Genomic DNA, 13,987 nt, shown 5'->3' with positions numbered 1-13,987 from the left:
TATACATAAACTAATACAAAACTGAGGATTGGTCCTAGATCCTCAGTAATATCAATTGGTTTAGCAAATAGAGAAGACCCCTCAAAAATCATCTGATCCAACCCCCTCATTTTACAGATGAGGAAACTGAGACTTTGTGTTTAGATGCAGAGTTGTGCAAAGATGAAAAAAACAAATAGGGAACCTAAAATCAAGAGAGTGGATACGGTATGTGCACAAATTAGTGTAATAATAATACCTCATCATTATGTAGATCTTTAAGGTTTGCAAAGTACTTTACTTACCGTATCTCATTTGCTTATAACTCATATTTACATAGTACCTTAAAGTTTTCAAAGCATTTTCCTTACAATGACCCTGCAAAGTGAATTGTGCAAATAGTATTATCCTCATTTTGTCAACAAGGAAACTAAGATACAGAGGAGTTTAGTGACTTATCTGAAATCACACAATAAATGATAATATAGTAAAATAAGTCATGTGAAGTGTAATAGCACAAAATAAAGATTTAGACCTTTTGCTTTAGGAAAATTTGAGTGTTAAGATGAGAGCAGAGGACAGTAGAAGAATTAGGGAAAGCGTAGACGAAGCAGCACCCCGAGTTGGATCTCGAGGCAAGAAGATTATGTCAATAAGTAGGGTGAGGAGAAAGTGCATTTTGGGCATAACAGCATGTGTAAATTCATGGAGATGGCACAGCATGGGAGTGGATCAGAAAATAGTAAGTGGTGCTCTTCCATAGTGTGTCTCATGGCAAGCACTGTGAAATAAGGCAAGAAGCAGTATACCAGCATCAGGTTGTACAAGGTTTTAAATGCTAGGCTAAGGAGTTTGATATTTTTGTTAAAGAGCCAATAAGGAGCCCCTGAACCATTATAGACAAATCGTAAGTTGCCAGACAATTACTTGAGGAGATGGCATGGTGAGAGGGAGAAAGCAGAGATTAAAGTGGAGGGAGGGAGAGGGAGAGAGGAGGGAGAGAGAGAGAGAGACAGAGAGAGGAGGGGGAGAGAGAGAAGGAGAGGGAGAATGGGAGAGAAGGAGGGAGGAAGGGAGGGGAAGAGAGAGAGAGGGGGGGGGGGAGAGAGAATAAGAATGAAATGAATGGGATCCAAAAGCATAGATGGAGTGGGTGGACTTGGCCAGGAGAAGGACCACTTCTGGGTCTGGAGCAAAGGAAAAAGAAAAGGAAGTTATAGAGATATATTTTTCACTGCAGTTGACCCAGTCTGGAGCCACCCAGAAGCTGACTTCCCTCACCAACTAAATTTAACCATTTGTAGAGATTTCCTATTCCCTAATAAAAAAATCTTATAGTAGCCCACTAGCCACTTATCTCTGTTCTGTTTTTCATCACTCTTTTCTCTTTTTTCATATTGAAATTGTGTTTAAAAAAAAGCTATACGCAGGGACCCTTAAATTTTCCTTCACATTGAAATTTCAGCATATACAAAACCCTTTCTGCAGCACGTTTTCTCCTTAAATTCAAGCTCTGTTAAATCTTCTTTGAAATATTCTTACCACCTTTACTTAATCTATCATTCAGTCTCTTGACCATACTGTTAGTGACACTTGCTTATGGTATATTCATTCTCGTCTACCTTCCTTTCTTTCTGGCCCCTGCTGTTTTCCCCAGGGTGAGGACATGATCTAGAATCTTTTCCTTTTGACTAGTTTTTTGGAGTCTTTAGTGTTGTTAATTTGATCACAGTTATTTCTGTTGCTTCCATCCCTGGAAATGATGACCCAAGAAGGTGATGGGTAAAAGGGTTGGCTAAGGATGTCTGTGTTGGAGTTGAGGATAAAATGGCAAATATACTTAATAATTTTCATCCATCTACCTGTTCCTATTGCATCTGGAGACTATGTTTCACATTTGTCTAGAGAGCACCTTTGTGATCTGAGTGGGTGATGGGTAATCTAACCAAGCCATATTCTATCTAAGATCCTGAAGAAGAGAGGGAAAGGAGAAGATTTTGGATACTAGAAAGATTTTTGAGCATCTGATGAATTGTTTGTCATTCAAGGTCCAACCTAGATAAATCCGGGGAGGCTGATTAGTGGGTGGCCACTAGGTAAATAATTTTTTTTCAGCCACAGCATCTCATTAAGGAAAAAGGAATTGTAATCTGCAGCAGTAAAATACCCAATCACTTATACTGAATAAAAATAAAATTCATCATACCCAGACTTACCTCCATTAGTGTGAATAAGGACAGAAGACATTAGTATATCGACTTAATTGACATATGGAACTTAACATTTATTCTCATATATCCTTCTCCCTCTATATTCTGTTTCTAGATTCAGTCATAGTAGGCCTTTTCTAATAAGCGTGTATTGTAGGAGTGGTTTGTTACTTTTCATGGGTTATTTTTATTTGACATATTGTTACATCAACACAATTATATATCATAAATTGTGAACCCTTTTTTGAACAGGAGCTGGGCTTATTCTGTGTTCTTTTTTTCTGGATAGCCAAAGTTTTAAATATTTGCCTTCAGACACAATAGCTTCCAGCAACAAAAGATGACTGAAAAATCTTTATTTCAATTAAATATTTTCATTATAATTTCTGCTTAAGCCCTGCCCCCAAATACTTCCCTAATTGGAATAGGGTTAATTTGCCTTTTAAGGACACAACAGTTGAATAAGAGGGATGATTATATGAAAGGTGATTTATACAACTTGAATAATATAAATATACTTAATACAGGAAAGGAACTATGCTGGAGGGTAGTTATAATAAATTCTTGTATCTTTGAGGTTTTATGAGGTTCACAGTATTAGAATTTCGCGTCTCCTGACATGAAATTATTATTGTGATTTTAAGATCCAGGACAACTGAATTGCCATTGACAAATATGTTTATGAGAAGGTAAATATATCAGTTCATGAGATTTTGAAGTGATTTTTAGGTCACTGCTTTCTTTTCCTTCAGGTGGAGTATAATGACATATGAACTCAAATTGCCAACAAAGCCTTCTATCCTTCCCATCACTCCAGAAGAGGAAAATGAGGAATCTTACGTAAGGCTTAAATCTGCATGTGCTTAATATTTATCAAGTTAGTGAACATCCTGAAATGATAAATAAAATCACTAAATAATAGGAGATGTGAAATGTGCAAGAAGTGTCAACTGAATTTCAAATAAGAATTTTATATGTAGTATGTTGATAGTTTCATTGACCACTTGTGATTTCTTTCACCAATGGAAAAGTACATATATAACACATGGATTGGTTGGTCTGGCAGCAAGGAAATAGCCCAATGCACTATTTTTATTCATTTGGAATTTATCAGGCACCAACTCTGTACATAGCAAATTGGTTCCTGGATGGTAGTCAAAGGAAGTATAAAGTTCTGTCCTACAGAAGCTTATGGACCAGTTGATTATTCCAAACAAAACAGACATAAACAGATTAGACTTCAGTTTTTAATAACTCATATTTTTTTCTACAAAAATTTTGTAAAAACATTAAGGTTTTAAATCTTTCTTCAAAATGGTCCTATGAGGAAGATAAAGCAAGTAATTTTTATCTTAAGATCCTAGACAACTTACTTTAAAATTCTAGATCTGTTTTATAGATAAGCAAACTAAGATTTAGAAGATTGAAGTGATTGGCCCAAGGTTACGCATCTAGTTAGTGTTGAAGCAAGAATACAAACCCAAGTCTTCTACCTGCAAACTAATCACACTTAATACTATGTCTTATTGACCCGAATTGCCAACCAATAATTCGAAATAGCATATATGATCAAGGGTCAAAATGAACTCTATAGGTAGTATGTGTGTTGAGATTTCATAAAAGGAAGGTCAATTTTAAAAATGAAAACTTCCAGCTTTGAGGGCAGATGTAACTCTTAATTTAAATAAAATCCATTTGTATGGAGTCTGCAATGTCAGTTGTATCCAGTCTAGCTCAAATCACGTTCACTACATGTTAAACTCATCTCTCTCACTAAAACATATTAACATAAAAATTATATATGAACATATCTGAATGTCATAGTTTCCTACCTATATTGACAGAAGAGCATTCTTAGGTATGAATGAGCTATCCAAACTGTCCTTTTCATCTTTTTCTTGCTCTGGAGACCACATGGCACAATAGGAAGAGGGGTGAGTGTGCAGGTAGAGTACCTGGGTTCACATTCCTGTTCTGTAGCTTGCCTAACTGGGTGATTTAGGGTTACTTAATCCTACCGTTTCCTAATCTGTAAAATCAGGGGACTAGATGATGCCTAAGGTCCCTTTCAGTACTAACTCTGAATGTAAGAACTTTTTTTCCAATTTGAATTGTCCAGACATGGAATAGGCTGCTTGGTGAGGTGGTGACTTTTCCCTTTGATGCATGTTTTCAAGCCGAAGTTGGATGATTACTTATCAGAGATGTCATGCATGGGACCTCAGGCTGAATGAGGTGACCCTTAAAAAGTTCCTTCCAATTCTAAAGTTCTGTAATTTAAAAATAAATATCCAGTTATGCATTTTGCTGTGTAGGAAGGAAAGAGGAGAGATAGGCTGCACAGTCACTAATTTCACGGTTCTGTGTTGTCATCAAGTTATAGTTATATTTCAAATTATTTTATTCCTCTGCATCCTTTAAAAAGAAACCCTACTTGACTAAGCTATCAATGACTACTGGTATATGAATTTTCCTTAATCTTTCTAGCTTTTCACCATAGCAGACTATAACAATTGTTAACCTTGGATTCTACCACAAAGTCTGATTTGCTTTTATCTTTGACTTTTTCCTTCTTCCTCTTTACCCAATGAATTTTGCCTTTCAGAACTCAATTCCAATACCACCTCTTTCAGGAAACATTACTTGGCCCATCCCTCCCTTTCTCCTATTAATGACCTTCCTCTTTGAACAGGTCATAACACTAACATAGTAAAAAGAATGGTTTTGCAGCTCTGATGCGTTTACTATGTAATATTTTGTAGTTATCTGTGTTTGCTCTGGATGGTCAGTGACTGGAAAGTCAGGATAAAGAGTAGGGATCCTACCCTCATGTCTTTGTTGAAGTTGCTCCCTTCCTTCAAGATTTAACTCAGGTACCATTTCCTCCATGAAGCCTTTCCTGATCCCTACTTATGTATAAGGAATCTTACTCTCCCCAGATTTCTTAGAGCCTATTCTTTATGTACTTAGCTAACTCTTCTTAGAATCACAGGACCTCAGGGTTGGAAAGAACCCCAGAAGCTGTCTATTTTGACCTCTATCTATATAAGAATCCTCCCTATGACCTTCTTAACAAATGAATACCAGATAAGTGATGGAGAATTCCCTGGAAATAGCATCTTCTATGCATAATAGTTCTTTGTATATATGGCTTTCTCCCACAATTAAATTGTACACCCATAGATAGCAGGGTCTGTATCTTTGCATACAATGCTTGACATGTACTAGATTTTTTTTAACTTATGTTTGTTGAATTAAATTGGTCCGGAACAGCTAACTTGAATAACTTATGGATTGTTGTTGTTCAGTCGTTTCAGTCATATCCAGCTCTTCAAGACCCCATTTGAGGTTTTCTTGGCAAAGATACTGGAGCGGTTTGGCATTTCCTTCTCCATATTCTTTTTATGATGAGCAAACTGAGGCAAATAGGGTTAAATGACTTGCCCATACAGCTAGCAAGTGTCTGAGACCAGATTTCAACTCATGTAAATGAATCTTCCTGAATCCAGGGTTGGCACTCTATCCACTGTACTACCTAGCTGCCCTAATTTATGGATCACTCAATATCAAATTGTAGGATTATACAATTTAGAGCCAGAGGGATTACTTAGTTCCTCCCCTTAATTTTGGAGGAAGTAACTGTAAACCTGAGACACTAGACTGTAGACCTGAGACACTAGACTGGCCTAATGTCTCCCAGACAGAATTGGGATTCGAATCCATATCTTTTGATTTTATGTCCTAACTATTCCATATTGCCTTTGTTCTAAATTAATTTCTCCTGACTACTACAACTGAATGAGTGAAGAGATTACTTAGGTATTGTCACCACTGGTTGAAAGGGTGACCCCCAAACTGTTAGGTTCAGCCAGTGTATTCTCAGCCAGGCAGAAGCACTGCTCCTGGTGGTTGCTTGAGTCAGGAGACCGGTTTACTTTTCCCAGTGCACTGTTGCTATGACTGTCATCAGCATTAGGGACTCTTGTTATTCTGATTCTTTTCTTATTATTGAAGGTGTATGAATATGATGAAGCAAATTTCCTTTTTTCCACTCAGCAAACAGAGTTTAAATGTCTAAGTTAACAGTCCTTAGAAGCAGCAATCTTGGGTAGCTCCAGGTTCAAATTAGGGGTTTGGGATCATTGGCTCTGAATGTGTGGCAGCTTGACAGTATAAATTCATAGGATGAAATAATGTAGAGGAAAAGTCATTTGTTTGCCTTCTCAAAGTTGGGGGAGGAAAAAGATGTGTAAATAAGGCATATAGTATGGGAATAAAGTTGCTTGCTCACCTGCTATGTTAACAGGCTTTTATTCCTCAGATACCTAGGGTAAGCCTTTCCAAATTAAATATGTGTCAAGGATTGGGGAATAATTAATTTTGGAATAAATTACTGATTATTTGTCATACTTAACTGCAGAAGTGGATATTTTTTCTTGACTATAAAAGCCACTGGATAGAATTTCAATTCTATACAGTTAACTTAAACATCACAGTATTCATTTTTTTTTACAAATCCAAATGTGTTTATTTTTTCTTTATATTTACTAAGACTTCAGTATCTTTATATTAAGGTAGGTCAATAAAGTAAAAAAAACAAAAAACAAAAAAACTATGATATCCCATTAGGAGTACCAGAAGAAGCTTTCAAAGACCCTTAATTCTGGGGGCAACTAGATAGTGCAGTAGATAGAGCACTAGCTCTGGAGTCAGGAAGACCTAGATTTAAATGTGGCCTCAGACACTTGATATTTACTAGCTGTGTGACCCTGGGCAAGTCACTTAGCCCCTATTGGCTTGCCAAAAAAAGACCCATAATTCTGATTAAACCTAGGTGGTGAAGGACTTTGAGCAGAATTTACTTTAAAAATAATTTTTGTTGATATCTCTTGTTTTTATATCACCTTTGTCTCCAGATCTGTTCCTTTCTTTCTCCTTTATACCAGTGAGCCATCCCTTGTGAGAAAGAATAAAAAAACAAGAAAACAAAGAAAATCAGTTTAGCAAAACTAACGTCTTTAATGGGTTTGACAACACATTCAAGTTCCCCCAAGCCCCACTATAGTCCTGTACTTCTACATGGAAGGATAAGAAGGAGGCAGGGAAGAAGGAAGGAAAAGAGGGATGGAGAACATGGGAAGGGACATGTTCCCTTCCTTTCTCTGGGGCCATACTTGGTCTTTATAATTGCAAAGTATTAACTGACTTTTATAGGTTTATGATTAAGATTATGATAGATAGGTTATGATTAAGATTATTGAGTCTGTGCCCACCTTTGGGCACAGACTTTTCTTTTCTCATTTGGGAGAAGTATGCTTATTTGATTTCTGGAATCCTTGTATCATTGAGAATAATGTGGTGATTTTGTTAGGTGTAAAAAATATAAAATTGAAAGATCAGATTGTTCCTTGCAGAAGCTAAATATTTTAAATAGTATTTTGAAATAGAATAATAACCAGCTTTTCATCAACAAATAATACCTACATTTGGAAAATTAAAAAAAAATTGTCTAACAGGTTAAACAGTAGCACTATATCGATTTCTGCCAAGTCACATCTAGTACTCTACTCATTAGAGGAAAGACTGTTTTTCTTCAGTATAAAAAGATTTTTTTAAAATGAAATTTCTATCATTTCCTTGCTGTTGCCTATTAAATTTTTTTCTCTGTAAATGAATAGCATATGTAGACCTGTTGGCTAATACTAGTGTTATACACAGCCCAGAGAAAGGCTCAAGGTCCAATCAAACAGCATACATATTCTTTTTTAATTGTGCTTTTCTTGTTTTGAAGAAATAAATTGCATTAAAGACATCTCAACTTCCCTTTTCCTGAATAAATCTCATTACCCCAAATGTGTAGTCCTCTCATATAGTATTCATTTCAGATCCCCTTAGGCATGATTGTGAAACCATTCCCTGTTCAGTTTTCCTTGGAAAGAACATAAAACTCACTATCTCCTCTTAATTAACATACTAACTTCAGCATCTTGCTAGTATCATAGGAAAACAGAGCTTAACAGGATTTTGAGGGCTTTCTTAACTCCATACTGCCAGACAGAACCACACAAAAACCATCTGTTTTTAAAAGCCTTTTTAGAGAAGATAATTCATCAACCTTCTTCAGAAACTAATTCTATTATTTAATAACAACCAAATGCCAAAAAATTCTTCCTTATCATTAACCTAAATCTCTGAAGTCTTCTAATTTGGTTTATTGCTAATGGCCTGGGTAGACAGCTGGTTACTATGCCCTGTAAGAAACTTTTATGTCCTTGGAAAAACACCCCATCAACCTCTTCTCCAAATAAGTAACACTAGTTCTTTTAAATTGTTTTCTGGAGGTCTTATCTTACAGCCTCTAATCATCTTTAAATATCTCTACCTTATTTTTAAACTCTACACCTCCCTCTTTAGAAGATCAGAACTTGACATACTTTTTGTAAGGTCTATCGAATATGAAAATAAATTTATGGTTTCTATATTCTTTATATCTATTTGTAAGTTCTGGCTTAGTAAGGCCTATGATCTTCTAATTTTATGAATGTTTAGTGTTAGCCATTACTTTAAGGAATTATTTAAGATGATAAAAGAATAATTCCCCCTCTTCTTTTACTCATTGGCCATCCGAACCCCCATCCCCAGCAAGGGTGTATGGGCAGGAGCCAACTTATACTACAGGAATCATTAAATTTTTGATGTGAGCATTTACACTTTGGAAATTAGCAAACATTACAAATAAGGGATTGAGTTATTGTTTTGTTGATTGTCTAGTTTGGATTCAGTCAAAGGGCTGGATTTGAGGACCTAGAAGGTCACATGTGGCTTTGTGGCTACAGGTTCCCCACATCTGGTCTAGACTTAAGAAAGTGATGGACAAAATGTTAATAATGCAGGTTAAATTTAAACATTTAAAATAGTTAACCTCTCCCCCCCTCCCCCCGATGGTTGTTAAACATTTATCAGCATATCCCTGGTTGTCTGTTCTTTGAAAGTTAAGACAGTGTCTTGTTTTGCTACAGGTATTCTAAGTGTCTAGCACACATAAAGCATATAAAGAATGTGAAACGTTTCATTTGTGTGATTCTTGTGAACTATTCATGTTTCTCCCAGATGATAGATTAGAGCTTAGAGCAGTAGCTGCAGGGTGCAATATCTCTGCAAGCCACCAGGTGGCGAATATTGAACTAGATCAGTTCGTTGCAAGCAGCCTTTCCAGATGCACCTCCTACTTTTCCAATTCTATACGTTCCCGGGCATGCTAGTTTGCATTCATATTTAGGAATATGAATGAATTCACTACAAATTGTAACATAGGAAATGTCTCCAGCCTCCATTTGCATCTCAGATTATTTTTGTTTTCTCTTCTTGATGTAGTCTCAAAGAAATTACTTGGCTATTTTGCTTAATTGAAATTCACTAAAAAGAAATTGAAAATAAGATTGAACAACTTTAAATTCTAGAGTGCCTTCAGAAGTCTTAGCCTCCTGTAGTTCCATGGGAATTTCTAAAGCATATCTTCTCTTCTTTAGGCTATTTGTATGCTATCTAAGCCCTTTATGTAGGTAATGCTACCAAGCATTCTCAGTTTCAGAAATCAAGGAGGACAAGGAGAAACCTCAGTCCATCAACTCTGGCCAATGTTATCTTGAATTGCCAGTGTGATCATCAATAATACATGTTGCTGGGCCTGTAGAGGCTGCCCCAACAACCAGGTGATTATGGAGTTCATGACCTTGGTAGACTGACTTGAGGAGTGACTTGACGTCACCCACCAAGCAGCTTCCTCTCTAACTCCTCTTTATAATAAGGAGAGAAAGAGAGAGAGAGAGGGAGAGAGAGGGAGAGGGAGAATGAGGATCAGACAGACAGAGAGACAGAGACAGAAACACTGGGGCAGAGACAGAGAGTGAGAGAGACACAGAGGCAGAGACAGATAGAAACAGATGGAGACAGAGACAGAGAAAAGGTCAAAGAAACAGAGAAAGAAACAAAGAAAGACAGAAACAGAGAGAGATGGAGAGAGAGATGTACTGAGACGGAAAATCAGAGAGACAGATAAACCCTGAGAGAGCCCGAACACTGGGTCTTGACCCTTTCAAAGTCTTTGCAGAGCATGAACTCTGACAGCTGCCCCATTTATGATAAATATCTTGTAACCTTTATTACTTTGTATTTCCATCTCTCTTTGAGGTCTAAAGATCTGGGAAAATGTAGAGGAAAAAAACAGGTAACTACTATGTAGCAGGAGATTGTTTCAGCAGATTGTTTCAAATGTTTAATGAATTGGATCTGACCTTTTTGTTTTCAAGGAAGCTAAGAAATAAATCATTACAATGTTTCTTTTGAAATTTTTTTTATTATTATGAACTTGACAAACATGAACATTGCCCTATACAAAGAAGAACAGAAAAAGATACCAAATATGAAATCATTAATCTCCACTAGGTACAACTTGAGTTTTAAAATTTTTTATGTGTTAGTTCCAAGATGGCTTGTCTGTGTCCCTAATCTGAACTTCCTTTGGTTCTCATGTTTATTTTTAATTATTCATCGATGCTCTTTTCTTTCTTTCCTTCCCTTTTTTAGTATTACTCTCACTCCCCCCACTACTGCTCAACTTCCTCCCTCCAAGTCCTCCTTTATAATGATTAATATAATCATGTAAAACAAATCTACATATTGACCTTCTCTGAAAATGTTTCCTTTTAAATCTTTAGTCTGTCACTTCTCTGCCAAATATAAAAAGCATAATTCATTATCAGTGCTTAGGAATAATGATTGGTCAGTGCATTGATCAGAGTTCTGAAGTCTTTCGAAGTTTTTCTTTGTAGCAGTGTTGTCAGTGTATGGATTGTTTTGGTTCTGCTCAATTCCCTGCATCAGTTCACACAAGTCCTAGGTTTCTCTGAACCCATTTCTTTCCTCATTTTTTATTGTACAATAGTATTTCATTATGTTTGTGTGTCATGTTTTGTTCAGTCATCCCCTAATTGATTGGGAACCCACTTTGCTAAAAGTGATGCTTTAATAGTAATAGCTAACATTTATATAGCTCTTACTATGAGCCAGGTACTGTGCTAAGCATTTTACAATTACTAACTCATTTGATCCTTACAACAACCTTGGGAAGTAGATGCTATTATCACCCCCATTTTCTGGATGGGAAGAGAGGCAAATAGAGGTATCCTAGATACACACATTTATGCACAGCTAGTAAATGTTTGGCCGTATTTGAACTCAGGTCTTCCTGATTTCAAGCCCAGCACTTTATTGTATCATCTAGTTGCAATATTATCTGCTATAAGTATTTTTGTCTATATAGGTCTTTTCCCTTTTAAGGAATCTGGGATGATTTTGATTTATGGATGGGAATCACTTTTTAAAAATAGTATTTTTAATTTAATTTAATTTTCTTCCAATTGCATGTAAAAAAGATAGCCCCTCAAAGCCTTTTTACTCAACTGAATCATTTTTTTTCATTTTTTAGAGTTGTTGAGGAAATGACAGTGGAGTTGTGAATTGGTCCAGTCATTCTGGAAAGCATTTTGGAATTATGCCAAAGAACAACCAAACAGTCATTGCCTAACAACAGAACACCCATTGAGTTTCCAATTTTTGGCTGCTACAAAAAGAGTTGCTATAAACATTTTCATAATCCTCTTTCTTTGATTTCTTTGGGGATGTAGTGCTATAACTGGGTCAAAGGGTATGGAATGTTTAGTAAGTTCTTTGGCATAATTCCAAAATGCTTTCCAGAATGACTGGACCAATTCACAGCTCCACTGTCATTTTGTCAACAGTTCTTTTAAACAACAACAAGCATTTAATTCAGTTGAGCAAAACACTGTTTGAAAAGCTTATCTTTAAGTGTTCCTCAGCCATAAATCAAAATCATCCCAGATTTCTTGAAAATATGAACATTCTGTTTACATGCAGTTACCTGCCAATGTTCAGTGGCTTTCTTATTATAAATGACAGGTGAGGCATAAAGCGTGGAGATGTATGCTTGCTAAAGGCATTGGCCATGGTGATGGAGGAGGTTCAGAACAGGGTCCAAAGTGAAGAGGGATTCCCTGGGGTTGGTGAAGTCCTGCAGATGTTCCTGTTCAAGGCTCTATAAAGCCACGATATATTGCAGAGCCTTGTAGAAGAGACCCATAACCACTAAATAAGGATTTAGCCTGATTATCCGCACAGGAAAAGCCAAGTGAATGATTATCTATTGCCCAGATTATGATGTGTAGTTGGATGTGTGGTGTATTGCGCTTATACATCAGTATGCATCTGTGGGCCAAACAGGACAAATGGACAATGAGTTGGATTCAGAAATAAACAAGAAGAGAATGGACTGGATCACCTGTAGAAAATTGCAAAGCTCTTAATAACACGTAAGCTTCTCCTAGAAACAGAGGCCTCTATTTTGAACACCAGAATTCTATCAGTGTTGTTGTATGACTGTGAGATAGGAAAAATTAATCTCTGAAGAATTTATAATGAATAGCATACAAAGGGTATCAGAGAGATATGATGATAGGTATGAGCAGTCTGCCATATGTAATCAATGAAGAACTGCAAAACACAGTAGTAAGACATATCATCAAAGAAATGTATGATAGGGAAAGAAGACGGATTGGTCATTTGGTGAGGATGAAGTCTGACAGGTTGATAATTCACTGATATTCCTGAGATGTTAGGAGAAAGCAGGAAAGGTCATTAGTGTGCTGGATGAATGTGGTGGGCTTATGGAAAGTCAGGTTGTAATCTTCACTGTTGAGAGCATCCAAATTGGTGAAATGATAGAAGCATTTTAGTATTTTATTATTAAGTAGGACAATTAATTGTTTAGCCCACACAGCATATGTATATACTGTTGAGTACTCTTTATATGGAATAATGTTCAGTGCTGGGGAAATACAAAAAGAATAGAAAACATGGACTTTTCTTTAAGGAATTTATTTCCTATTTACAGCATTAAGACATACAGGAAACTAGGATAGCTGACTATAGATTGTTCACAAACTACTTGGAATGAAAAACAAGAGAATAAGTACTGTAAAGTTAAGTTGAGTTTAAAAAAACTTCTTAAAAGAGTTTCGTCTTTAACCATATTAGGAAAGAAATAGTGGAACTTCCTTAAAAGCCAATGAGATGACTTTTCACAGCTCTGCCTCACTTAAATCTAATTCATGAGCAAGTTAAAAGATATCATTGGTCCTCTTTGAGAATGAAGGATGAACAAAAACAAACAGTCGCAGGCAGTGAACCTAGTATGAGCAAATGTACAGGAGGAGAAAAAAAGAAGAAGAAAGGCTATGATTTAAGATATATAGAATATGACATTGGAGAGTTATGATGGGGGAGGGGTGGCTGATAGAGTGCTTCAAAGACTGCCATGTTTAGATTGAATGTATTTCTATATTTATCTACAAAAATAAAATTTGTGTTCCATATGAGGTTTTGAAATTTGATTGTCAAGAAGTCTTTAAGTCACTTCCAAATTTGAATTGTTCATTGTAGTTTGAAAAAAAAATTCGTATAAGTGACTGTGCCAGTCAAGCATTTGGTAACCACCTACTACTACTTGCAAGACATTTGAGGCACAAAGACAAAAATGGAACAATCCTCGCTCTCAAGAAGCTAACATTCTATCTCATTGGGATTTTTTTAAAGGTTGTGGTAATTTCTGTGATGTTCTGAGGGTCTGCAATAAATGATTTCATAATTAAAAAGCAATTCATAAGAAAGAAAGCTCTACATCTGTATGGATAGAACAAGTTTGAGTATGTAGATGCAACTGC

At 36.2% G+C, this 13,987-nt stretch overlaps 1 protein-coding gene across 4 annotated transcripts in view; it reads left to right on the top strand.

Moving 5' to 3' along the window:
* Positions 1 to 13,987, top strand: part of DGKH (diacylglycerol kinase eta) — a 205,511-nt gene that overhangs the window by 150,810 nt on the left and 40,714 nt on the right. For all 4 annotated transcript variants that reach the window (XM_036755358.1, XM_036755357.1, XM_036755359.1 and 1 more), the window contains one exon: positions 2,942 to 3,029. In XM_036755358.1, the coding sequence (XP_036611253.1) occupies positions 2,942 to 3,029 (88 nt within the window). The remainder of the gene's footprint in view (positions 1 to 2,941; positions 3,030 to 13,987) is intronic.

The sequence above is a fragment of the Trichosurus vulpecula genome, chromosome 4, assembly GCF_011100635.1.
Source record: "Trichosurus vulpecula isolate mTriVul1 chromosome 4, mTriVul1.pri, whole genome shotgun sequence".
Lineage (NCBI taxonomy): Eukaryota > Metazoa > Chordata > Mammalia > Diprotodontia > Phalangeridae > Trichosurus > Trichosurus vulpecula.
Note: the sequence above shows the minus strand (reverse complement) of the source record. Positions and strands in the feature narration are given on the sequence as shown.